A 25,457-nucleotide genomic window follows, 5' to 3' on the forward strand; every position below is an offset into this window, starting at 1 on the left:
CTGTCTCTTGAAGCGACCGCAAAATATGTTGCTTGTATGAGCATGCAACTTAAAAGTTATTATTAGACGCACTAAACGCCTTATTGCTAGTTTTTCCGGTGTTTCGAAGTCGTGTATTTTATTTCAGTGACGATTTTTAAATTTATAGTCGAACTCTGAAGACATTTACGATCGTATTTTACGCGACTAGTTACTGTTGTTTCTGATAACGTTAATGACTGCTCAGAAGCAATTTATAATTAAACCGTGACTATTGTTGCTAGATAAGCCCAAGATTTGTCAATGTTTATTGCGCGCATTATATCTTCAAATATTTACTCTAATGTATCTCCTAATTGTCAAACTCTTTTTTAACTCAGATGTTATATATACAAATTATTATATACGCAATAAACGTCAAAGATTTTCGCAAAACATTCGCTGAAATATATTACTTGCTTTTACGATACACTTTACGTCCTACGTTTCTCTCATCGGGAATTAATATTTCACAAATTGCCGACTCGGCTAGTTTTGATGCAATGCCATGATATGAACCGGCGATTTGTCCGAGATTTTCTATGGTCCGTAAACCATCCTGCAACACTGAACCCAATGGCGCGACCTTTGGACAATTGCCAAGTGGGCGAGACTACATTTCAAATAAACGATTTCACGAGATCGTTGTCGGACACGGCTGCATTAAAGGAACGTACATATCGTCTTTTCTTTTTTACTATTAAAGTGTTTCTAAAAGTTTATGAATTTATGATATAACTTCCAGATATCTGGTAGTATAAATTCGATCTTTAACGTTTGTTATCTATATTTCGCATTATAAGCGCAAGGCACGCTTGATGTTGATTATGTCAGTGTGCATTATACAAAAAGATGATTTGCCCGTACGCGGGAATGTGCGCGCGTATACGATGGACCTTGACTCGTCGCGTATCACACAGGAGAGGTATCGGCCTTGTCGCGTGTCCGGTCATGTCGAAATCTTTAAGCAAATTTAGAAGCGCCGGCCGGCGCGGATCTTAATTTTCACGTGAAATTATCTGGAGGAAAAGATCTAAATTTTTTCTCTTTTGTTCCATGTGAAAATACGAGAAGACCATACGAAAGAGATACTAAATTTAATCGATTAAAAATGTTGGTGTAACTTGAGGAGAGCACCGATCTATTTGCAGCGACAAGTCGCGAGAATTCTCTTCTTTACGCTTCTTTGAGAAAAATATTTATTATAAAATATACTTACAAAAAATGCGGCAGAAACTGTTAATAGACATTTCTCATATAATTTTGCTTACTTACAGTGTTCTCGCGTCGCGAAATTTACGATTTACTTGAGGTTCGGAATAGATGGGACGTTTGCGATTTATCGGCAATTCCGTACAACACGGCGTGATATTAAGTGACCGCGGTAATCCGTCAGGTATTATACGAGCGACAGGTGTCTCTTTTCCATATCTCGCTGCAAATTGAAAATTACTCGACGCTCGCGACTGTTATTTCGCGAAAACAATGCGTTTCGTGACGCGACCGCGTGCCCGACGGGCATGGTTTAATAGCGCGCGGTAACGATTCACATTAGTCATCGCAATTAACCAGTTGATCAGCTGCCAACGAATCGCGAACGATTCTCGCGACTGTTTCACAATTCGCGGCGGTGTAAATGCGGAGTTTCAGTAACGTTTGTAAGTACTTGTAATGCAAGACCTTCTGCACGCGATTGAATTGAGGCGAAATCGGTGGAGAAGCGAATCGCGTGTTGCAAAGTTTTGCACACAAATTTGTTAAATATTTAACAAATTTAATTATTATCTAACAATAAATAGTAATCGTTCTATTATACATATATTAATTATCTTGTTTGGTTGATATCTTGTAATACTTTAATTTACGTCAAATATCTAAATTCCCGCGTGGTTTTCCGTAGTAGGAGACTTCGACTTGTGCTATTCATGCAAAGTGTCCGAGGCGGATTTCAGGAAATACTATTAGCGCGTGTAATCGCGTGCACCCGCGTATCAATTCACGGAGAGCTTGATAATTCAAAGGAGTACGCGCGGTCTTTGCAACGACGCCTTTCTAAGCAACGCTTTTATGCGCGCGAATGAGCTCTTAAGGACTCGTTATGCTTATCGAGCACGCGTGACCAGCATGAAGAGATCCTCGTGTTACCACGACGCACACATATGCACATACCCTATGTTTATATGCATATACATATATATACATATATGTAATATGTGTATGTATATGCAGATTACACACAGCACAGGTTGAATCTGCACTCTCGTGATCGTGCAATTTCCGGGTGCATCCACGCACTGCTTGGCTTAGCTCCCTTTTATGCCTAGCGTTACTTTCTGGTGCTGCCAGTAATTCGCAAGTGTCATATTAATTATATAATTAGTAAATATTAATGGCAAAATAATTAGGATAGCTATAATGTTTGAGACGAATGGACAATTTAAATAATTTGGGCAATTTGTTTTGCGTGATATTTATGTTCGAGCCTACTCATTATCCGTAACGCCAATCGGTTAGGAGCCTAAAATTGGATTAGGGGCCGATTGCCCAGTGGAACGTGGTCACGATGTGCGTAGTCGTCGGCTCTTAAATGTCACCTATATTTCAATCTACAGAATCGAACTTGCCCGATCTTATCTAATCTCGTGTTTCTCGTGACATCTTCATATTTAAATCGATCGTTCCGCACACGATTAAAACGCCACTGAATATTTCATCGGCATTATCTCCTCCATTCGTACGCCGGAAATTAAAATACACGCGATTGTCAGACTAAAAGATTTCTAAGGTCTGCGATTAAATCGAACCGATATCCCGAAAGTATCTCAAACTGAACTCCGCGATTTAACGCACAATCGTATACAGGAGAGTCGCGATGTAACCGCCCGGCGAAATCGTGTGTGATGCGTGCTGCATCTGTCACCCGCATATTTATATCGTCAACTAGTCCCGAGGACGCTGCCAGAATCGTGGTATCACACGTCAAGATCGAGATCATTGACGTTGCGATCGAAACAGACTCGAGGCTCGATCCTGTTTTACAAGATAATCTTTAAGATAATGTCACGTGGTCTTTTCTCCATATAAGAAAGATGATTCGCGAAATAATCGTGATAAGGAAACGTCACTCATAGATATTTATCGATGTTCTTACTCTTCATAATATTATTTCCCGCCCGCTTAAAGCGCGATTGATAACGTGCGTGACTGATCGTTGGGCGGTCGATTAGAGAACAATATAAATTTGAAGCAGACGGGTAAATAAACTGAGTTGTCGCGTACCGAACTTACGAATATATAAGTGATCGCTAGGTCTATCAAAAAAGTGGAAACGGTACATAAGTGGTGGCGAATAAATAACAGGCGCGATCTCGTGCCAAGTATATTTTCGAATGAGATCTCGGGACACACTGTATAACAAATAAATCTTACGTATATATATATGTACGACATGCGTGCGATGCGACAAAATCCAGATTCGAGAATTTTTCGAAATAAGTGACATTGTACGGGCGTGAGTTTGCGATAGAAGATGATGCGTCTTGAAACCAGGGCGCGCATCAGGTGAATTTACCCGGCATCAGGTGAAACGTCGCAGCTTATTCGACAATAAACAATAGGATTTCGCCCTGTCGACGCTGGCTGGGCGACGCTAAAAATAAGGATTTTGACTGTTGCCAAACTTCAACAAATATTCCCACTGAGGTGTGAAGCAGACATCCACGAGACGTCGCCGTTTAGTTTGCGCTCGTGTGTACGCACGTACAGATGCATAGGATTATTGTAAAAAAAAGGAATTCCTCGAAACAGTCGTGAAAATTCGCGCAGACGTTGCCGCAAGTTTATCGCGAGCCGCTAAAGTCGTTCAGGAGCTCGCATAAATAAAAATGTGACAGACGTAAACAGTTACGGGAGACGTAAGCAAAATTATAAATTTAAATTAAAGCACAAGGATTTAAAAATTTGGTGTACTAGCGGGGCAGTACTAAATGGTGAAAAATTTTCTTGGATGACATTTCGAAGAACGTAAATAAGATTCGTGTAGTGATGGAGATTCTAAGAATTTGTTGGTGTAGAAAAAACAACGCAGACTTTTATACGTATTATATACGTAAGGAGTTTATAGAAAATTTGGGTGTCGATTTAAAAATTTGTTGATACCGGAAAGTTAATTATTAAACAGCAAAGGAAAAGTGACGTAGAGTTCCAGTGCTTTTTCATTATTTCGTTCAATTGAATCCTTGTTAATTATTCTTATTTATTTATTTATTACCCACGAAGTAGCCGTTGCGTAAGAATGCGCAAGAGACGAAGAATAAGAATCGTACATATTAACCGAAACTATCGAATTTTGGGATTTATTAAGTTTCAAAAATTTTAATGACTCTTTAATGACTTCTGAGCTCGATGACGATGAGGCGATATCAGACGGTAATTTTTCGACGAAATAAAACACACTTTTTAGTGGAAGTGAATGACGAGCAGACGCGAGTTTCTCGAGAAAAAAATCAGATTTATCCGCGTGTGGCTGCATCCCGCAGCGAAACTTCAGGATGTAGATTAAGAAGGTGGTATACGATCGTGCAGTGATGTACGAAATGGAGGAGAAGCCGAGGAGAGACGCATCTTTAAGCTTAAATTCGAGTTTCCGCGAGTCGAGTAATCCAAGTGACGAATCCTCGATGCAATCCGTGAAACTTCTCGCCCGGCTCTCCCTGCCGACCTTGGTCTTGAACAGGGCATACTTTGTCTGTAACGACAACTACCTTGTAAGTGCACGCTCGCATTCTAATCCTACCGTTATCACTCGACGGGGTAGGTTTCCTGTTCAAGACGGTCTCGACGCGAGAGCGCACAGTTTTCCCGGCATTACGGCCATTACAAACAATTTCGTACAATTGTTTCTTAGGGACCGCCGCGCCGCGCCGGTGATAGCTCGTTATCTATCGTCGCTCGTGTGAAGACGATGATAATCATCGTGTAGACAATTGTGACGTAGCAATGTTTATGCAACGACATATTATATTTTTAGTGTGCATGACATTAACTCTTTTCTTTTTGCGTAATACGCTTATATTAAATTAACAAATAAATGGATCCGACGGCGTTTGAAAAAATATAATGGCTGTGTTCTCATTGTTCTCAAATTCACTGTCACTACTGAAAATGTATAGTATACGTGACGTAAACTATAGATTTTCAGTACTGGCAGTGAATATGAGAACACAGCTAATGGACCAATCGATCGTGAGCCGTTTCTTAGACTAGCGTACCGCAGCAATCTTCTGTCTGCCAAGAAATTTTTTTATCGTTTTATCGAATATTAATCGCTCGAGACGTGGCCGGTTTTTGGATTAGATAAAAGCTTGTTTTGATAGATAGTTTTCGCATCGTATATCAGATTTTCAGTTTAGAAACGATCGTTTTAATATCATTAAATCATCAATAAAACGCGGGAGGTTCGCTCTTTCGGATCTCTAATATTTCTCTGCTCGTCGATTAGCGCCGTAAGAAAGTACTTAAACTGATCGACAACTTCTAATTGCAAACAACAATTGGCGACAACTTCGTTTATCTTTGGAGGCAAGTTTATCGAAGCCGAACGTTTCTATTAGATCTCTGATTAATAATAGGTACGTAAAACACGAGTCACACTCGAAGTTTGGTCAACAAGCCAATTTCACGATATTCGAGGCGGTCGAGACGAAACTATATTGAACAATATTGAATTATGCGAACGATATTGAGTCATTTCTTTTATTTTTCTAAAAGATTGTAATTATCTAGAATAGATTGCAATTATCTAGCATGACTTTTTCCGATAACCATATCGGACAAACCGTATGAATTGAATACTTAATAATCAGATCTTGTGGTAGGACGAAAAGATATGATGTGATTGATTAACAGAATGCGCTACATTAAACTACAGCGAAATTATTTTAATATTTGGCTGATGATAATTATTGTATGCTGAATGCAGTTATAATTCTTAGCAATAATACATAATTTATCACGTAATTTCTGCATGAAATTTTTGAATGGTATGTTATTATAATTCCATACAAATAATTACGTATATATCTTAAATACATCTAAAATTGATTTTCCTCGAGTAATATCACTCACTCTTTCGAGACCTCAGAGACATTCAAACATTAAAAGTTCATTGGCAATAAGCTAACATATATATTTGCGTTCCCGCTTGTCTTGTATCGTTCTTTCATAAGAAAAATTTAAATTTCTTAACGAGAATATATAAATACGTCGTCTTTATAAGCAAATAGGACTTTTAGGTAAAATCGTATTACATTACACTGTCGCATGCTCTGAAACATTGCCGTTGTCACAAAAACATTAAGAACAACTCTAAAACTAAGGGAAATTTTGAATTAAACTCCGAATTTGACATAAATATACGCAGGAAATGTTATAAATATCGAATGCGACGAAAATTATATTTTACAATGTCAAGGCAAATTGAGTCTCAATTAAAGCTCTATCTAATTCTATAAATACGAATTATGGACCAAAAATGAGTCTAGAATTTGAACGAGCGAGTCTGTTGTCTCTCGTCTGCGCGTGAATCGATTAATTAGCAACCAAGCGTTCGAAATGACGCGGAATCGGCTGCCTCCAGATGTATGGTCGCTACACGAAGGACTTGGGTGAGTACGCGAAGGAAGAGGCACGCAAGCTCAAGTATCATGACAAAGCGAGGCGGAAGTATGATAAAACGAGAGCAGAGGATCTGCGGAAGTCCAGGCGGGGTCCTCTGTGTCGAAAGCTGCTGGCCCTGCTGGCTTTCGCCTGGAAACACACCGGCGCCCGGTTAGGTGAGGACTGGATTTTCCTTGCCCTCCTCGGCATCATTATGGCACTCATCAGTTACGCCATGGACCGTGGCATTTCCATGTGCAATAACGGTCAGTCTACTTTGCTTTCGGGAATAAATTTCACACCCTCGCGTGCGAAATTTCAAATAATTTTTACATTTGTTAAGTGAGAATATTTACCAAATTTATTGATAAAAAAATTATAAAATATTTATATAAGTATATGTTAAATATTGTAAAATATTAAAACATTATTTTATTATTTATATATTCTCGTGGAAAGATAAAAAGTTGCGAATCTCTGATGTGTAGCAAATTACAAATTATGGTTGTAAAATTCTAATTTGTGATAATTGCGAATGATTAGTGTTGATAGTTAAAAGGGCTGGATGGCCAGTTAAAAAAGATTTTTGCAAAAATATTAAAAGATAACGCCAACTCTTTGATATGACACATTAACGATGATCTCGTTTCACCAGCCAGGATATGGCTCTATCAGGACCTTACGTCGCATCCGGCCTTCAAGTACCTGGCCTGGGTGTCTCTGCCGGTGTGCCTCATTCTCTTCAGCGCGGGCTTCGTGCATATCGTAGCACCGCAAAGTATAGGCTCCGGCATTCCGGAAATGAAGACCATTCTACGCGGCGTGGCGTTGAAGGAATACCTGACCTTCCGTACCTTGATTGCCAAGGTTAGCTAATTACGTTCGGAGAAACTTAATCCGCCCGTTAAATTAAAACTTGAGAAAATTAATTTTAAGATCGAGCGCGTGCGTGCGCGAGTCAAAGTTGGATTACAACTTTCTTAAGGACCTTAAAAGAAACGCGTCGTAATCTCACGAAATAGAGACAGGGGCAATAAAGATCGTGATATGTCAAAGGTGATCGGCTTAACGGCGACCTTGGGCTCGGGGCTGCCGCTCGGCAAGGAAGGTCCGTTCGTGCACATCGCCAGCATCGTCGCGACGCTGCTTTCCAAATTGGTCACGAGCTTCCAGGGCATTTACGAGAACGAGAGTAGGAACTGCGAGATGCTGGCCGCAGCCTGCGCGGTGGGCGTCGCCTCCTGCTTCGCGGCTCCGATCGGCGGCGTTCTCTTCAGCATCGAAGTTACCACGGTGTACTTCGCGGTCAGGAACTATTGGCGCGGTTTCTTCACCGCGGTCTGCGGCGCCACGATGTTCCGTCTGCTGGCGATCTGGTTCCAGCGCGAGGAGACCATCACGGCGATGTTCGCCACCAGCTTCACCATGGAGTTCCCCTTCGATCCGCAGGAACTCTTTGTCTTCGCCCTGATCGGCGTCGGCAGCGGGTTGCTGGGCGCCTTCTACGTCTGGCTGCACAGGCAATACGTCATCTTCATGCGGAAGAACAAGAGCATGAATAGTTTTCTACAGAAGAAGTAAGTCACTCGAAATATAGAATTGTTTTCTGATAATTGCAATGCAAATTTCTTCTCCATGGGGTTGTGATCGAAAGACGACTGCTGTTAATTTCAGTCGTTTTCTGTATCCCGGCATCGTGTCCCTGCTAGTCTCGTCCGTGTCGTTTCCCCTCGGGCTCGGTCAATTCATGGCAGGCGATCTGAACACGCACGATCAAGTTCACGGTCTCTTCACTAACTTCACTTGGACGAAGGAGAATCTCAGCGTCGAGGAGATGAGTGTCGTGAAGCACTGGTCAACGACGTACACCGACGTTTTCAGCGGACTGCTTAGTTTCGTTTTAGTTACCGTAAGAAGATGATTTCTTTTTACACGATTGCTTGATCGTGATTATTTTTAAATATAATTACACAATAAGAACAAGGGAAACGGGCTTTGGTTTCAGTTCATCTTTTCCATCATTAGTTCGACGGTGCCGGTACCATCTGGAATTTTTATTCCCGTATTCAAGATCGGTGCTGCGCTGGGCAGAGCAGTCGGTGAAGCTATGGCTCTCTGGTTTCCCACTGGCGTGCGTTATGGCGGAGTAATTACACCAATAATACCAGGTCTTTAATTGAATATACATACAACTGTCTACATAGAAAAAGAGAATTTTTTATTTGAAAATATTTTTAGTTTCAATGTGGAAATCTTGAAATGAGACTATATTGCGTTAAATGAAGAAAACTTGCTTAAATAAAGTCATTTTATATAGTTCAACCAAGAGAAAGATTATCAAATTCTTATAAGAAGATTATATATATTGTTGCCTATATACGAAACCATGAACGCGTTAAATTGAGTCCATACGTTTTGATTTGACACTTCTTTTTTTTCTGTATATATTGATGATTCATGTTATTTTGTATTAAAATATGATGTTGTACTGAAAAAAGAAAATAACTCATTGCGAATAATCGATGAAGATGTTTCTCATGTTTCTGAAATGTGTCGGCCATGATAAAAATAGCATCTAAATGAATTATGGAATCGTTGGGTTAATATTTATGTTGTGCAATTTTAGTTGAGTTTAAGGAGACGTAAAATTGAGGATAGAATTAGACTCATGTCGTAAAATTGCCTCATTTAGGTGGATACGCCACGGTGGGCGCGGCCGCCTTCTCCGGTGCGGTGACGCACACGATATCCGTCAGTGTCATCATTTTCGAGATGACCGGTCAGATCACACACATCGTGCCCATAATGATAGCGGTGCTGATCAGCAACGCCATCGCCGCGCTTCTGCAGCCTAGTATATACGACAGCATCATCCTGATCAAGAAATTGCCTTACTTGCCCGATCTGCTTCCATCGAGTTCAGGTACATCTTCTTTAACGCGACTTATTTTCTCTTTAATTAATTGAATTAATATTATACGCTTATATTGTTCGCTCCGCAAAGCATTTCGTTCGGAATAAATGGGAAGGTAATTATACAGTCGTAATTTTGCGGCTACGTTGCGGATTTTACATCGAAAATAGAGTACGTGGTAAAAAAAAACTAATTACTGTAGGAATGTACAATGTTTACGTGGAGGATTTCATGGTCCGCGACGTAAAGTACATATGGCACGGCATCAGCTATCAAAAGCTGAAAGAAATACTGAAGGAGAATCGCAAGCTACGTGGATTTCCGCTGGTGGATAATCCGGACTCCATGATTCTGCTTGGATCGATCCAGAGACTGGCGTTAATCAAACTTATCGAGAAGCATATCGGTCGCGAGAGAAGGTTACAGGTAATGAGATTTTCAACACCTTAGACGATTTTATTCTTCATTTCTGTAAATTATCGTCGACGTTCCAGGTCGCGCAAAAATGGCACAAGGAGGCGGAGAGAGCGCGCGAAGAAATAGAACGACAGCTGCGAGAACAGGAGAGGACGAGGAGGCCTTCGAGATTCGAGGTTATCCCGGCACCAGACATTCTCAAGATGCAGCGGCAGAGTGTTAATGATCTAACGATGTCGCCAAACAATGGCAATGGTCCCGATCATGTGAGTTTGTGCATGCGTTCGTTGCGGATTGACTTTGACGTCAATCGTGGTTGTTCCTCTCCGTTGCTCCTCGCACATCACTGCACATCACTCACCGCGATGTAGATTAACGTATTATTCTTCCTTATGTTTCAGCACACGTACCATTCACCGGTGTTCGGATCGCAACCGAAGAAGTCGATTTTGAAGAAGACCAATTCTTTCACTCTTAAGGGATTCAGCCCGTTAGTTAGCCCGGCGGTGACGCCCTATACGACAGTTACAGGCGCGGAAAGCAGGCGAGTCGGGTTTATTCTCTCTAGCATTAACAGTTTTTTTTACATAGAAAAATATATATTGTATACATTTATCTATTTTATCTCAATATGTTTTACAAGAAAATATATATCACTAAACCCTTTTGTTTTCATTTTTTTCAAGCGTTTTAAACCGTATTTTTAATAATTAAGTGTATTTGTGAAATTATTAAATAATATAAAATAGAACATATGGAAAATAATAAAAACAAGAAATACGCTCTCCAGATATACGATACACAATCAAATTTAAAACATTAAAATGGAAAATAATTATATTAATGTAAGTGCTCGTTGCAGAATTCGTTTGGCGTTCGAGGCAATCTTTCGCAAATCCGCCACGTTGCAAGACGTGGATCCCGATCCGGAGTTGGGTACCAGGGAGAGTCAGGATGCCATTAACGTGCAGTCCCACACGCCCATGCTGGCCCCGAGTCCGGCGACATCGAAGAAAGTACAATTGGTGAGCAAACATCGTCGTTTCCTCTAAATACAATATATCAATAACGTTTGTACGTGTTAATCAGCCTCGAGAGAGAGTGATAGACATGTCGGCCGAAGATCAAAAACGGTGGGAAGAGAGCGAGATGGCACTCGAGGTAGATTTTTCGAGGTGCCACATCGACCCGGCTCCTTTTCAGCTGGTCGAAAGAACGTCCCTGCTGAAGGTTCACAGTCTCTTCAGCATGGTCGGCGTGAATCACGCTTACGTAACGGCCATCGGCAGGTTGGTCGGAGTTGTCGCGCTGAAGGAGGTACGGTGCACGATGATACAATGTTCTCCAGTCAAGATCGCCCAGTTGAAAATTGACAGACAGATGCCTTGACTGGGAATAAAAATCATAAAAGGTGATTTAATTCATAAAAATTCAAATGGATTTTAATTTGCAGTTGAGGAAAGCTATCGAGGATGCGAACGCCGGTATCCTGCCAATGCATCTCGATTCGCACATCGCCGAGTCGATCTCGAGCCTGGCGAGAAGCGAGACGGACATAGAGAGCAACAAGAACATCAACGCGATAAATTCTATAGGTTCCTGCGAGGTGGACTGCGAGAAAACGGACAAAATCTGAAGGCTATGCCGTGTCGAGACGAGCGAAAGCTTTTATATTGTGATAGCCGCGTTGCCGTTGTCGCGTGACGCGGCCCGAATAATGCGAGAGAGCCGTGTTTTATCTAATTTTCCTTTCCTCCTTCTTTCCCTTCCTGGTCATTCGCGCGATTCGAGAGCGACTATGCGTTAGCCGTTATGCGCGAATAAAGCCCGAACTACGTCTATCGTAAAGTTCATCGTAAGCGGATCGTAACGCTCGTCGTAACAGCTCATCGTATGAGTTGACTCAGTTTGAACTCTTACGATTACGACGCTTGTCTGGCGTTGCAACATAATTTAACCTGTCAGCTTTCTCGACGTGCGAAGAAAAGTGTGTTTATAGATATATTGGCATAGATATACGGTTTACGACGGCTTCTTTGCTTACGACCACGATCAAAGCGTTACGATAGATGTAGATCTAGCTTAACGCGTAACGACACTCTCTCAAACACTTCTCTCGTACTTAAGCCTAAGGTGAGCGTAATAACACTAATAACGAAAGTCTCGAGGAAAGACACGAGTGCGCGAGATAGTATTAAGCGATGCAGCTCCGTTCCGGAATTTCCTATTCTCTTCTAACGTATAATGTCGTACGATATTAAGTGACACGACCGCCGGTCGCGTTCGCGCGCGAAGACTATTTTTACCGGATAGATAGATAGATGGATTCGTACATCGAGATTCGTTTCTCGACGGATGTTTTATGTGGAAATCGTTTTATCGAGAAACATCGAGGAGAGAACGTATGTTTTCCCGTTGTATATTTTAATTAGGATAACGCGCGTGCTTTTACACGTTTGCATGATACGAGAATGCGCGCGAGGTCTGGACCGGAACCAGACTGTGAATCTTGGTCGAGCCGAGAGTACGCGCTTACGAAATACACTATGAATCGCGAGTCTATATCGTTACTGTCACAAGCGACAAAGTAAAGTTTTTTAAACGGCTGAACGGGTCTCTCGACGGATCGAAAGTGATTTGTAGTGCCAAAAGCAGCGACGGCGACGGCGACGCCGACGCTGCGCTTCCCCCGTGTGATGAAACGCGTGTACAATTCGACCTAATGATAATTCCACGTACGAGATCATTCGTGACTCCTACGTCGACGCTCCTCTAGCTAGTAAGTATCTGACCATGGTTGTGCCAGACTATTATTTATTAATATAATTGTTAATTATTGTCAAATCAAGTACGCGAGAAAATCACCGCGTTGTAGATTGAACTTAGCAATTCTCTTCCATTCTCTATACGATACTTAATTTAGCGGGGCGAGAAAGATGCCTCGGTTGCACATTGGATTTCTTCTAAGAACAATTCTAGTTTGCGTTTATTTCCATATATAGAATACGTTTAGAAATTATTTGACTTGAAAATCGAGTGCGGCTTTCGCTTGTGTCATTAAAAATCCCGTTGACGAACATCTATCGCGAGAATTATATTTTAACGAAAGTCGCGTATCAGAATGAAGAGTATTTTCTTCTAATTTACTACTAGGTGAATTAGGATATTACAGGCATAGGATTATGTATATCACAGTTACTATTCCGATAGTTTCTCATAGTGCAATTGAGACGATGTTGTCTACACCGAACTTTGTATTAATTGTTATTGCTGCAGTCCAGAGAATGGCTTTAACGTCATTTTCATATATCGCCACTCGAAGGACCGCGAAAATTTTTGACGATATTTAAGATATTTTACATTCCATTCGACTAGATTCTCATCTCGTTAGATTGTACATACATTTATTACGCCGCGTATTATTGCATCGTATAAGATGATGCTGTCCGCCGATTGTAAATAATTGTGCATCATGGAAAGACATTAAATAATTTATTACATTCGTGTGTTTGACAATATAATTATCAGCGCAATCACAAAGAAAATATGAAGAAAATGGAGAAAATTAATGAAAGACTGTTTTCGATCCATCAAGATAGTGAAAATGTGATTCAAGATTCGCTATCGGCTCGGTAACCGATAGATTGAAGAGTTGATAGATGTATATATAATCACGCAGTATATTTATACTTATATTTATATTTATACTTAATTTATATTTATGTTTAATTTATTTTAAAAGAGATGGGAGAGAGAGGAGCAGGAAAGGAAAAATTCTTCGCGATAAAAATAATTTTCTACATCATAAATCCTTTTATAACGTCGTGATGAATTTAAACTTTAAGTCCTTAATACTTTAAATCTCGAAAGAGCTCAAATGAGTCTTTCTTTCGCTTAATTTAATGATACTGTTATTTGATTGACAGTCTCTTTCGCATTCGGTTACTTGTCCAGACTGAACCAACCGTGCAGACATTTAGGCACTGGTCCCGGTGTGTTGAAGGTAGCCCTCGCGATTTCCGTAAATGTTACAGCGTCCAAGATCAACAAACCGACTTGAGTCTCCTTCTCCGCCCAGACGAGCGAGCTCACAACCACCCCGTCGTCCTCGTTCTAAACAGAAAAAGAGCAAGAGAAAAGTAAGTTGGCTCCTCTCTTATTTTTCCGAGCAAATACTCGCACGGCATTCAGTTGATACCTTTCCATTGGGATCCGGCACGAAAATTGGTTCGCTTGGGTAAATACCATTTTCCTGCCATAGTTTCTTGGTTTTTCGGACGGTGTCGACTTTGATAAGCTGCGAATAAAATTTTATTTTATTTTTACAGAGTGAAATGTCTCCGAGACATCTCGTCGCACTAAATTATGTGACAAGGGCACAGACTTGCAGCTCTTTATCGAATACGCGGTATACTAAAGTATAGAAGCACTAAAGTATAGAAGCTCGTGGAATGCACTTACCGTTCCGGGATTTTCCAGGTCCATATCGCAGGAGATCGCGTAGAAGTACCGATACTCTTTGCCGAGATGTAAATCCGTGTTTATCCGCGGGGTCTCGCAACCGACATCGCAGAGAAGCTCTGGCTTCACGAAAATCCTGCCGTCGTGAAGTCGGTGAGCGGTCGGTTTCCTCAGCAGAGCGTTTTTGTGCTTTTTTTGCCAGTACTTAGCTCTGCTGTCGTACGCAATGTCGCCCGCATTACTGTTGATGTCATAGCTCGGCCTACGATCGACAGACTCGCCGTTGACACTCTGTGACACCTCCATGCTCTGATACACCGTTTTAGTCGCGATGAGATTGTGTTCCGGTAGGGTGTCTGAGCTCGGTTTCTTCATCGGAAGTACGAAACGAAGCGGTCTGGCGCGGAACAGCTTCGAGAAATCGGGGTTTCCATGCATATTCTGCGTTAACATAAATATCCGTTAAGAATTACCGGCATTACGTAAAGGCATCACTCTCGCTGCGCGTCTCGATCTCACGAATATCTTACTTTCATCGCGTCGATGTACATGTACTCTAACATCTTCGGGTTACGATAACAGCACACGTCTAGAACGACGCACTCCTTGTCGTGAGTCTCGAACTGATTGATAATGTGTAGGTAGAAAAACGTTTCCGCGACGAACGTCTTCACCAGTTTGCCCGTCTCCCTCGAGATCACGTGGATGAGAGTCTATAGTAACGGGAACATCAGCCTTAATTTGGTAATAACGATTTAACTTGCTTAACGATTTAATTCTTCCAATAAATACGTACGCTTTCGTTATCGTGCCACTTAAAGGAATTGATCATTGGTTCTTGTTTGAAGTGGCTCATCGTCATCTTGACAAAGGAGATCGACAGTGGTTGTTCCACTATGATGAAGAAATTCTCGGTGATGCCGAAGGTGTGCATGTATGATGGATTCAGCATCCACCTGCTCGGCACACTGGTCACAATCGTCGCTTGATCGAACATGGAGAGTTCCTTTTCTTTTCCAGAATTATCTGAGATAATCACACTCGACTTTACCAAAGACTTTATTATTTAATTTAAATATTTTAAACATAAATTTTACTACTTAACATTATAATTTAAGTATTTTAATATCTAAAATCTATCTCTTCCATCGTAAAATTAATTTCTTGGCCATTGATGCAGTAAACATCCCAGTTTCTTCTTTCAAAAATTTCTCTTTATATTATATTGCAAAAAAGAATGTCTTACCAGCAGTCGCGCTACTAGGAGAGAAGCGTACGATGTTGTATCGAGGCCCCGTCGGCGTTACGCTTAATCCTACATTATAAACCGTACCGTCGGTCATAACGTGAGGATGTGAGGTGTGATTTACGATGTTAACGTACTCGGACACATTTACCTAAAATAGTTTTTGCAATTAGAATTTATTATGAATGCCGCAAACTGATATTAAAAATTAAACCTGATACTAGAAGCTGAAGTTGATCACTTAAGTTTAAAGCAAAAGATATGTGACAAGAACATTTACCCTGTTTATCGTCTCTAAATTCTTCGGATCGATCCTGTGCATCACCGGCGCTTCCGTGAACGTGTAATATTCGTCACCGAACGGGTACACCGAAATCATGGAATTGTCGGATAGTGTTTTGTTCGGACTAAACACTGTGGCCACTCTGAAAAATCATTGAAAAATAATTTATAGAGAACTTGCAAAAAATCGAAATGTTTCCAACTAAAAAACTTTGACGACAACGTATGATTTTTCGCAGTTTTCGCGGATTTTCGCTATTTCACGATTTGTGAAGAGACACAAGAATACAATATATTGCAAATTTAAGCAAATTGATCGAAAACTTTTTTTCATATAAAATAAATCATGCGGGGTCCTTCATGTTTTAATCAAGATTACTTCTATTCGCGTCGCATTCTCTCTTTTACTCCTGTTTACCTGTGGAATATAGTCTGACAGGGATCCGGCGTCGCGTTCGTACCGAACTCGTTGAAAACTATCCTCTGAGCTGCCATGTTTCTCTTGTACACCTCAGTTTGGACGAATCGCCGCTGATAGGTGACCTCCCCGTCCGCGATACCGAATCTGCACAATTTATTTGTGTCAATAGAAAGAGTTAATTGTCAACTTTTTCTTTATTCTAGCGTAAAAAATATACCTGTGTAGCAAGGCAGAGCTGTCGAAGAGATGCTGATAGCGGTAATTGCCCACTTTTAGATTGCCCGGGCCGTTTCGCAGCAGGGTGCCCTTCAGCCATTTGGGGATGGTGCCGGTGATCTCGGTCGATCGTAGAGGCTCGATCACTTCCTTCTCGCAGCTTCTCATCCACACCGAGGTGTCGCAGTTGGCGTAATAATTCCCTTCCGCATCAGGTGATGTCTCATTTTCATTCATATCATCATGCTGTAAAATGATATTAATGCAAATTGACTTTGAGTAAGTTACTTTTTATATTCGCTGTTATCTGTGATACTTTCGAGCGAAGAACCATATGAGGAGACTTACATGAAATTTTGATTTCAATTTTCCACATTTTGCGTGCTCGAAATTATTTAGCACGTTTGATGTGTGGGATAACGACTCATTGGACGATGTTACGAGATTTACACATTCCATGTTGTAATTCTTTTTTTTATTCGTAAAGGGTGAATTTAATTATATTTAATGTGTGTAATTAGAGCGAGCTTCAAATTGCGCGATATTTCTTTTAATTTTTATTTTATTTACATTTACACATGACATGAAACTCGTTCACTTTTTTAGAACGACATATCTTATTGTTCAGAAACTTTCAGATTCGTCCAACAATCTTGTGTACTTCACTACCGATTTAGTATCCAATGCGAAAAGCGATCACTGCGCAATAAAAATTTATAACCACGTCAGATTATAATTTTAACACAATTTTTCAGGTTTTCATGTAAAGAAAATATATCCTGAAAATATATCACGCGTCCTCTTCTTTCTTCTTCTCTTCGTTATTCACGATGATGTTATCCTCGATCGCCAATTTCGATACAAATGGTCTCAAGATCGTCTTCTCCTTCTTCCTATGTAATGGAAGAAGCTTCCGAATCAAAAGCTGGAGTCGATACGGCCAGGCGCAAAGATCCTTGAGCAATGTTCAAATTCTACTTTGTTACGTGAGCCTCTTATCTTTAGGTCGATTATTAGGAGTATAGTTTGATAGAGAGCCCATGCCTCAACAGAGAAAATGGATGTTCTGCTAAATAATTTATATTTGAACTTAAGCTAGAGCTTTGGCGAGTAAAGGGCACTGCCAACAGGAGCCTCGTTGTCATTCTTGCATATATAAACCGTGATAACAGAATCTGTGAATTTTGAGAATAGAAATTTAAAAATAGAATAGCTTAATTTAGTCGGGAAGCGACTGAAGGTGACATAATTAAATCAGGAGTAAACGTTTGAGATTCGTGACTGAAGAAGCAGTAAATCGGTAGGAGAGAGATTCTATTATTCATAATAATGGAACGTATATGCCTAAGCTGTGCTGTGTGAACTGTTTAAAGGTGGAAGTAGTTTTCAGGAAGCAATTTGAATCTCTTTTAGAAATAGAAGAGCCTGCGACTGACTGAAGTTCGAAACAAAATAATCAAATCTTATCTTGAGTGGAGGCTCTCTAGTTTCAGCAAGCATGACGTTGTAGTCAAATGCTGAACGAACCGTTGCAACTTGAAATCTTTCCAGTTGAGAGAAAAGCGACTTACGCAATTAATCGTTATCATCACGAATCGACGAGAGTATCTGGTGCACTCTTACGTGGGTGAAATCCATCGTTCGCGGCACAAGTTCCGACTACGAGTGGCGTCGCGATGCGCAGTTCTGCTGACCTTAAAGCGACGTTACGCTTTGGACGTTGTTTTAATCCGATTTAACGAGCGACACCAGTTGATCGAAGCCTTTAATCGGCTCTCTTATATGCGTCATTCGTCTGGCTTATTGCATTCGCGTGGAAAACCGCGACACGTGATGCGGATCGGACACGTGATCCACTTTCCGCATTGGATTGAAAGAAGCACTCAAAGACAAACAGATTTCGAGGGAAAAATCGCGTTGCAGATTATATGCTTTAACGTATTATTATTATTATTATATAGATATATTATATAATATATATATTTTTCTTATTTTTGTTTATAGAACATACTACTAAAGTTTATACGGAAAAACCTGGAGCGTCTTATGTATTATTATGATATGTATGTTAGTGCTATATATGTATATACATGTATAATGATAAAAGGAGAAAAAATATACATATTTCTTTGCCGTCTACATACGGGACTATTTTGCAATAATAGCGATTAAGTTTAGCCAAAAGATCAAGAATCTATTCGTAAAGAAAGAAAGTAATACGTCAAATTAAATTGAATTATTTTTTATTTGATACTCATCGTATTTGATCGTATTTGATACTCATACGTGGACCAATTTAAAAAATTGGCAAGTTTTTTCAACAATTACATAAGAACGCAGTAGATGTATGTACCTACATGCCAAGACTTTGCAAACTGCACTACAATATTTATTTTCGGTAAAACAATTAAAAGGTCAAAATTAAAGGAACCCGTCTTGTTTTTGTCTTCATTTTTGCGTTAAGTACATCTCGTTACTTATAATAGATATTGAATTATTAACTTCTTATTAAAATACAGTAAAATAAACGGAAAAATACATGTGAATAAATTTTCTAGTTTATCGACTACACATGTTACTGATCGTGTCGAAAGATAATCTGCAGAGGACACCACAATTCACAATTCGCAATTGCTGCTTATCTCGATTTTTTCTTCTGTGATATAATTAAGTTTAAATTTTATAAGATAGATAGGATCTGACTAAATATACTTTAACATGATAATACCAAAGGCACACATGCTTTTTTCTTCATTCAGCTTAATTACAGTTTACATTACTAGAATTTAATTAAATTATAAAACACAAAATTTCGTCGGCCTAACTGGCAATAATTTTAATCTCAATAAAACAACGTTTCGACCTCTACTTTGGGTCCTTATCAAGTTATAAGTTATTTAGCATTGAATAATCTGCGCGTCAAGTTTTGAAACATATTATCATCGTTACACTATGTGGTCAGTCGTTCTCCGGGCTTTGCACGGCACGATCATGTCTCTAACGTTCGCTCTGTTATATCTCCTGACCACATAGTGTAACGATGATAATATGTTTCAAAACTTGACGCGCAGATTATTCAATGCTAAATAACTTGTAACTTGATAAGGACCCAAAGTAGAGGTCGAAACGTTGTTTTATTGAGATTAAAATTATTGCCAGTTAGGCCGACGAAATTTTGTGTTTTATTATTTTTTCACTGGCGAAGAATTACTTTATTGATATTAAGGACGTTCTCCGGTCCTTATACTAGATAAAATCGATTTTCTTTAGATTTTTTTGAAACTGTAAATATACGTTAATTTAGGTGTGCTTTATGCGTGGTATAAATTTTAGTACCTCTTCCGGTATAAAAAATCAAGATACTGAGCCTCAAAGTTTCAATTTTTACCAAAACAATTTTTTTAATTTAATTTTTTTTAATTTTGGCATTTTTTCCTTATAGAACTCGACGAGAGGAGCAACTTTGGTCCTTTTGACCAACCTCGTATCTCTTACCGTTTGGCCTGGAAAACCTTTTCATTAGTAAAAGTTGAAACTTTGAGGCTCAGTATCTTTATTTTTTATACCGGAAGAGGTACTGAAATTTATACCACGCATAAAGCACACCTAAATTAACGTATATTCACAGTTTCAAGAAAATCTAAAGAAAATCGATTTTCTCTAGTATAAGGACCGGAGAACGTCCTTAATTAAATTATATCAGGCAAAGTTATATCAAGACTAAATAATTTCGAAAAAATGCAATTAAAATTCGATAAATCTTTAGATTAACTGACCCACTTCAACTTTAATCTTTAACTGCAATTACAGACCTCGTTTCACACCCGAGTCAAATGATCCGAGATGGGTTAATTAATCTAAAGATTTACGAAATTTTAAGATAATATTTGACCAAATATGCTCGTAACATGATAATATTACGCCAAAAACATACGCTTCTTTCCTTCCATTAACAGTAATAATTAAGTTATATCAGGCAAAGTATACACACACACACACACACACACACACACACACACACACACACACACACACACACACACATCAAGACTGGATAATTTCGAAAGAACGCAATTCATTTTTTTTTAGCGCAATAATTATTGAATGAAGGTGCGACGAACATGAGATAATCTCTTTTTTAATTGATTTCGAACTGTTTCTTATCGAATTTTTTTCCGTTCAATGTTTCACAACTAAATTATTATTATTAATGAAATAAAATTATTATTAATAGAATTAATCAAATAAATTAGCGCAATTCAGTCACTCTAACATGACATATTTAAACGACGCATACGCACATTTCAACATAGTGCGTCAACATATAGTGCTTTTACTCGGATAATTAATCAGCCGAATCATTATTCACATAATTTGATAAAAAAGGAAAAACATAATTTAATCAAAGGGACTTAACAGACATTTACATACATTTTTCCACAACATTTTACATTCAACAAATGTGTAAAATGTCCTTTTACAATATAAATGTATTTTTATACAAACAGATGTGGCCCTAACAGGTTTCCTATACATAGGAACGACTGGTCCTTTTCTCTTTATTCTTTTCTCCCCTCGTTCTTATAGGTACTTACCGGGAACAGATCTTTAATATCGTACAACAAAGGTAGCGGCTTGGTATTTTTCTTTGTGAAGCAAGCCTTGAACATCTTGGTAGGAAACGTGTGACGCGCAAGAAGGACAAATACTGACGACGACACTCTCTCTTGGTCGAATTCGCATTGAAAAGTTGGCAAGACCAAATTGGCAAGACCACAAAAAAAGACACAGCACGATGATATAGTCTGCTTTCACAGCTACCTGGATACTCGCCAAAATTATTAGCGATATTGCTATGTCGCCGTTGCGCAGAATCGCAGCTTTTTCTCTTTCCTCTTTCCTCTTTTCTCTTTTCTCTTTCAGAGCTTCGATTTTCCTCTCCTTCCTTTCTTGAACGCTAAAACGAAAGAGAAAAGAAAAGTAGTAAAAAATACAGGAGTATCGAAATGGAAGAGACATGATCTCTTCTACCGAGAAAGGGTTTTTAATGACAAAATCTTTGATCACAATATGCAACAAACATTCCTGATAAAATAAAATAAAAGAATCAGGCTCGTGTGTATTAAAACAATGTGGAAAGGTCAAGGGCCAATAAATGAGCAATGTATGTTAAATTAAAATTAAATAATTTATTAAATACTAAATATAAATACCGTGGAACATTTTGATCTACACTAAATTTTCATCCATTAAAATTTTCAGCTATTAATTAAAAAATGAATACAATAAAAAAGTTAAAGCCACATAAAGTACATAGACAATGCAGTGAAGAAAATAAAAGATGAGGAACAGAGATCAGGTTAATGAAACATTAAATTAACAATCAAAAATAGTTTAAAATATTAATGAAATATTATAATAAACAATATAAAAATGTCATGCAAAATACGCAAATTATAGTGGGTCAGCAAGAAGTTACATCACGTTTGAAAGCATTATAAAATTAAGGGTAGTAACATAATGAAAGTAACAATCGCGAAAACATATTTTTGAAGTCGAGTTTTAAAACAATGATTAAATAAATGTAATCAAAGGTTGAGAAATCCATAACTGATTGTTCGTTTGGAGGCGAGAATAAATCGAGCAACAAAAGAATAAAAAACAAATAGGGCATAAAACTGTCTTCGGTTTATTTCTTTGAAATCATTCCTGATAATCTAGATAAATAAAAATTTAATATATAGAAATATATAGAAATATATGTATGTATATTAAATTAATGAATATATAATAGTAGATAATATGTTATAAATTTGACACGTGGAAATGTGCTGAGAACTTGGACAAATAGAGATAAGATAAAAAAAAATAAATCTAGAACCGCATGTTTGTCAAAGAGTTTATTATCAATGAAAGTCTCGGAGCGTAAAGCGTGGGAGATTTTGATAATATTTATATGTGTCCATTCATGCAGGCCAAAATCATTGCAACGTATACGTGGCACTTTTGACGTTTATTGAGTAGGTAAGCATTGTCATCTTCGTGCGAGCACGCGTGACATTCGGTGGTTAAAATCGATGAATTCGACGGTTAAAATCGCTATCGTTCAACGACCGGGTCGAGCCTTTGCTCGAACATTGCTTAATCGGCAATTAGTTCCTAATTGATAAAAAAATCTGGTATGATAAAAAGATCCAATAAAGAACGTCGATGTAACGCGCGTCGACGGCGACGGACGGTCGGAAACCTCGAAGAGATAATCGATGTTTTCGAAGAGAAAGAACGTATATCGAGCGTTATATTGGTTTCTCCTTTAGTTTAGTCTCCTCGTGCCAAAACTACGCGAGAGACTTACGAGTCCCAAGCAATACGTATTCGATTTCACGCGTGCAAGTACGCCACGAGCGACACGTGAAGCCGGACATCCAGGTCAAGCGAACGAGCGCGAATAAGCGCCAACAAACATTTTGTAAATTGCTATACGTGCTTGTTCGCGCTCGTTTACTCGGTCCCGATCGGGCTCGATAGCTCGATGCGCGCCTCGCCGGCCTCGCTCTGCCTGTCCGCGGGCTGTTTCGCGCGGAACGCGGCAGCGCCCGTCGCGCCCGTCCGGCCCGTCCGGCCCGTCCCTTTAACGCGCGAAATGCACATGCTCGCACCACGTGTTACTCACGTGCTCGCGAGGCGAGAGGCATGTCGCGTGAGCGCGCACGCTAATAAAATCGAATTAGTGCCGCTACGTACCCGGTGGTTGGAAAACAATGCGGTCCTCCTTTCTCTCGAGGCGCCCGCGCCGTTACGGAGCGCCTCGTTAGAGAACGTCCCCTCGGCTATCCCCCCCGTGATTCGTTTCCGCGACGATTTGCGTTTGCATAACCAGCGAATTACGGCTCCGGACAAAAGAGCGTACACGGCTAATAATTTCTGTTCAGGTTCGATCGACAGAACGTGGATAATGCATGTCACGTTCTGTCAAAGTTAAGTTTATTCGTCCGTTTTTGGGTCAAAACATTTAAGTTATTTACCCGGGATTTGGACCAGGTTGCGTGATTAATCCAGTCCGAAGAGATATCGAATTTTGTATGTTTTAAACCGAGGGTCAGATTTGTTTATTAAATTAAAATTTGGAAAATCTACTATTAAATCCAAAGGGTTTAATTTATATGGAATTAAGATTTGAGTTTTATTGGAGTGAGAATTAAAAGAAATCCTGTTGCCACACTCTTTGGCAGCGACAAGAATATCAGGAAATTACTGTTGCCACACTCTTTGGCAGCGACAAGAATATCAGGAAATTACTGTTGCCACGCTCTTTGGCAGCGACAGTTAAGAGTTGTGAAATTAAAGGATATTAGAGTAAAATTAATTTTGAGAATTAAAATTAAAATTACCTTTATTCAGGGAGAATATGTTTACAACTTTTGTTTAAAATCTAGTTTAATTGATATGATTTAAATTCTTGTTTGCAATTGTAGTTAAGATCCTGTTTTAAAGATTTGTTGAAGTTATAGTGTATAAGTCAGAATTTGATATATTAGCTCGCATAAAAACTGTCGGTGGATTAGGTTATGAGCACAGGAAAATAACTAACTGTACGATGATTTTTCGCGCTTATTTATACTCAAGTGGTAAGAACCTCCAGCGCGAGCTTCTCACTACTTTTTTGTCTTTGTATCTTAAAGAAGGAAAAAGGTCTTATCACTAGGTGTAATTCTATGCGAACTGCGAACCGCGGTCTGAGAACCGTCTCCCCATCAGAAATCGGATAATTAATTTTTTAACATTCCTGGCTATTTTAAGACTGAGTTAAATTTTGCTCGCACGTAACAATAAGAAGAAATCGACTTGAAAAACCAGTATAATTCATAACCCTTCGTGGTCACTGGGGGTCAACATGACCCCAAAAATTTTTCAAAACAGAATTACACTAACTCCAAGCTTTGAAACGGACCTTATGGTGCCGAAAATTGACATTTCTTACTTATCTTTCTGACAGTTCGTTAGACCCGGAGAGAATTGCTTGTTCACTTTTTTCGAAAATTATCCACTTTGTATTGCAAAATAAATACCTTTTTTGGAACATACACTGCCGTACTATTTTTTTTCAAAAAGTGTCACATCTCATGGGTACAGTCATAAATTTTTAGCCAAAAATATCAATAATTTAAAGGTCTTTTTTTATGTACTTTAACTTCACGATTTTTTTTCAATATGTTAATATTAAATAATTAACAAAATTAGCGACGGTTTAATTTTCTTCTTGTCTGGCAGGAGTAACGACGGTCTTTTCGAAATTACTTATTTGTAAAACACCGTTATACTTATTATACATATTATTATACTATATATTTATTTACTCACATTTATATTTTCGTTATGGGTCAACGTCTCTCCGTCTTTTAGATTCTCTGTTATGCGGTCTTATACGTTCTAGATGCTGTTCCTCTTTACTTCGAATGCACTTGTTTCGCTTTTGTACTTTCTTCCTTTAACTTGGATGCTTATATATGTACATAAAGTTCTTGAAATGCAGAAGGAGGGGGAGCCCTGACCTCATGGTCTTTGACAGATAATTTGATCAAATTTTATCACTTTGCGTAATTACGTCCAAATAATAAGGAAAGAATGATTTACATATATATATATATGTAAATATTTTTTATTGTTATATCAACAATCCATCACAATATTTACAAACGTATACTATTGATATTTGTTAGATTATCACTCGATTATTTCGCTCATTAATTTTATAATATTTTGACGTTATCTTTGGAGTTGTCCTTCAAAGCCTTTTAATTACGCACAATAATTCCCAACAGGTG

General features: G+C 39.0%; 2 protein-coding genes across 12 annotated transcripts in view; one reads left to right on the forward strand and one right to left on the reverse strand.

Annotated features, from left to right (window-relative positions):
• Clc-a (chloride channel protein 2) overlaps positions 1-13,506 on the forward strand; it is a 32,695-nt gene extending 19,189 nt beyond the window's left edge. For 4 of the 6 annotated variants that reach the window (XM_071711637.1, XM_071711638.1, XM_071711633.1 and 1 more), the window contains 12 exons: positions 6,656-6,941; positions 7,331-7,542; positions 7,732-8,252; positions 8,350-8,584; positions 8,681-8,843; positions 9,368-9,598; positions 9,792-10,015; positions 10,084-10,272; positions 10,408-10,550; positions 10,869-11,031; positions 11,096-11,323; positions 11,460-13,506. In XM_071711637.1, the coding sequence (XP_071567738.1) occupies positions 6,656-6,941; positions 7,331-7,542; positions 7,732-8,252; positions 8,350-8,584; positions 8,681-8,843; positions 9,368-9,598; positions 9,792-10,015; positions 10,084-10,272; positions 10,408-10,550; positions 10,869-11,031; positions 11,096-11,323; positions 11,460-11,642 (2,778 nt within the window). In that variant the 3' untranslated portion in view covers positions 11,643-13,506. Of the gene's footprint in view, positions 4,785-6,655; positions 6,942-7,330; positions 7,543-7,731; positions 8,253-8,349; positions 8,585-8,680; positions 8,844-9,367; positions 9,599-9,791; positions 10,016-10,083; positions 10,273-10,407; positions 10,551-10,868; positions 11,032-11,095; positions 11,324-11,459 lie in introns of all 6 variants that reach the window. The other 2 variants (XM_071711635.1, XM_071711634.1) reach the window with 2 other exon arrangements.
• On the reverse strand, positions 13,482-21,380 carry Ninab (neither inactivation nor afterpotential B). 6 transcript variants are annotated; one of them, XM_071711642.1, is made up of 11 exons: positions 18,204-18,378; positions 16,981-17,525; positions 16,634-16,878; positions 16,414-16,560; positions 15,994-16,138; positions 15,714-15,864; positions 15,264-15,493; positions 14,998-15,180; positions 14,468-14,908; positions 14,205-14,303; positions 13,482-14,119 (listed from the first exon to the last, which is right to left on the reverse strand). In XM_071711642.1, exons 2-11 carry the CDS (start codon positions 17,089-17,091, stop codon positions 13,949-13,951), a joined length of 1,923 nt encoding a protein of 640 aa, XP_071567743.1. In that variant the 5' UTR covers positions 17,092-17,525; positions 18,204-18,378; the 3' UTR covers positions 13,482-13,948. The 6 variants fall into 6 exon arrangements, with proteins under 6 accessions (XP_071567743.1, XP_071567742.1, XP_071567740.1 ...); XM_071711641.1 differs by having other exon boundaries at positions 16,981-17,587; XM_071711639.1 differs by having other exon boundaries at positions 16,981-17,807.
• Positions 21,381-25,457: the final 4,077 nt, after the last annotated feature.

The sequence above is a fragment of the Temnothorax nylanderi genome, unplaced genomic scaffold (assembly GCF_030848795.1).
Source record: "Temnothorax nylanderi isolate EJ_2023f unplaced genomic scaffold, tnyl_v1.0 TNYL_tig0101_pilon, whole genome shotgun sequence".
Classification (NCBI taxonomy): domain Eukaryota; kingdom Metazoa; phylum Arthropoda; class Insecta; order Hymenoptera; family Formicidae; genus Temnothorax; species Temnothorax nylanderi.

Coding starts and splice junctions, on each gene's coding strand:
- Ninab (XM_071711642.1), bottom strand. CDS start 17,091: ATGGAATGTGTAAATCTCGTAACATCGTCCAATGAGTCGTTATCCCAC. Junction 16,879..16,980: donor AATTGAAATCAAAATTTCAT/GTAAGTCTCCTC, acceptor ATCATTTTACAG/CATGATGATATGAATGAAAA. Junction 15,494..15,713: donor TCCTAGTAGCGCGACTGCTG/GTAAGACATTCT, acceptor TGATTATCTCAG/ATAATTCTGGAAAAGAAAAG.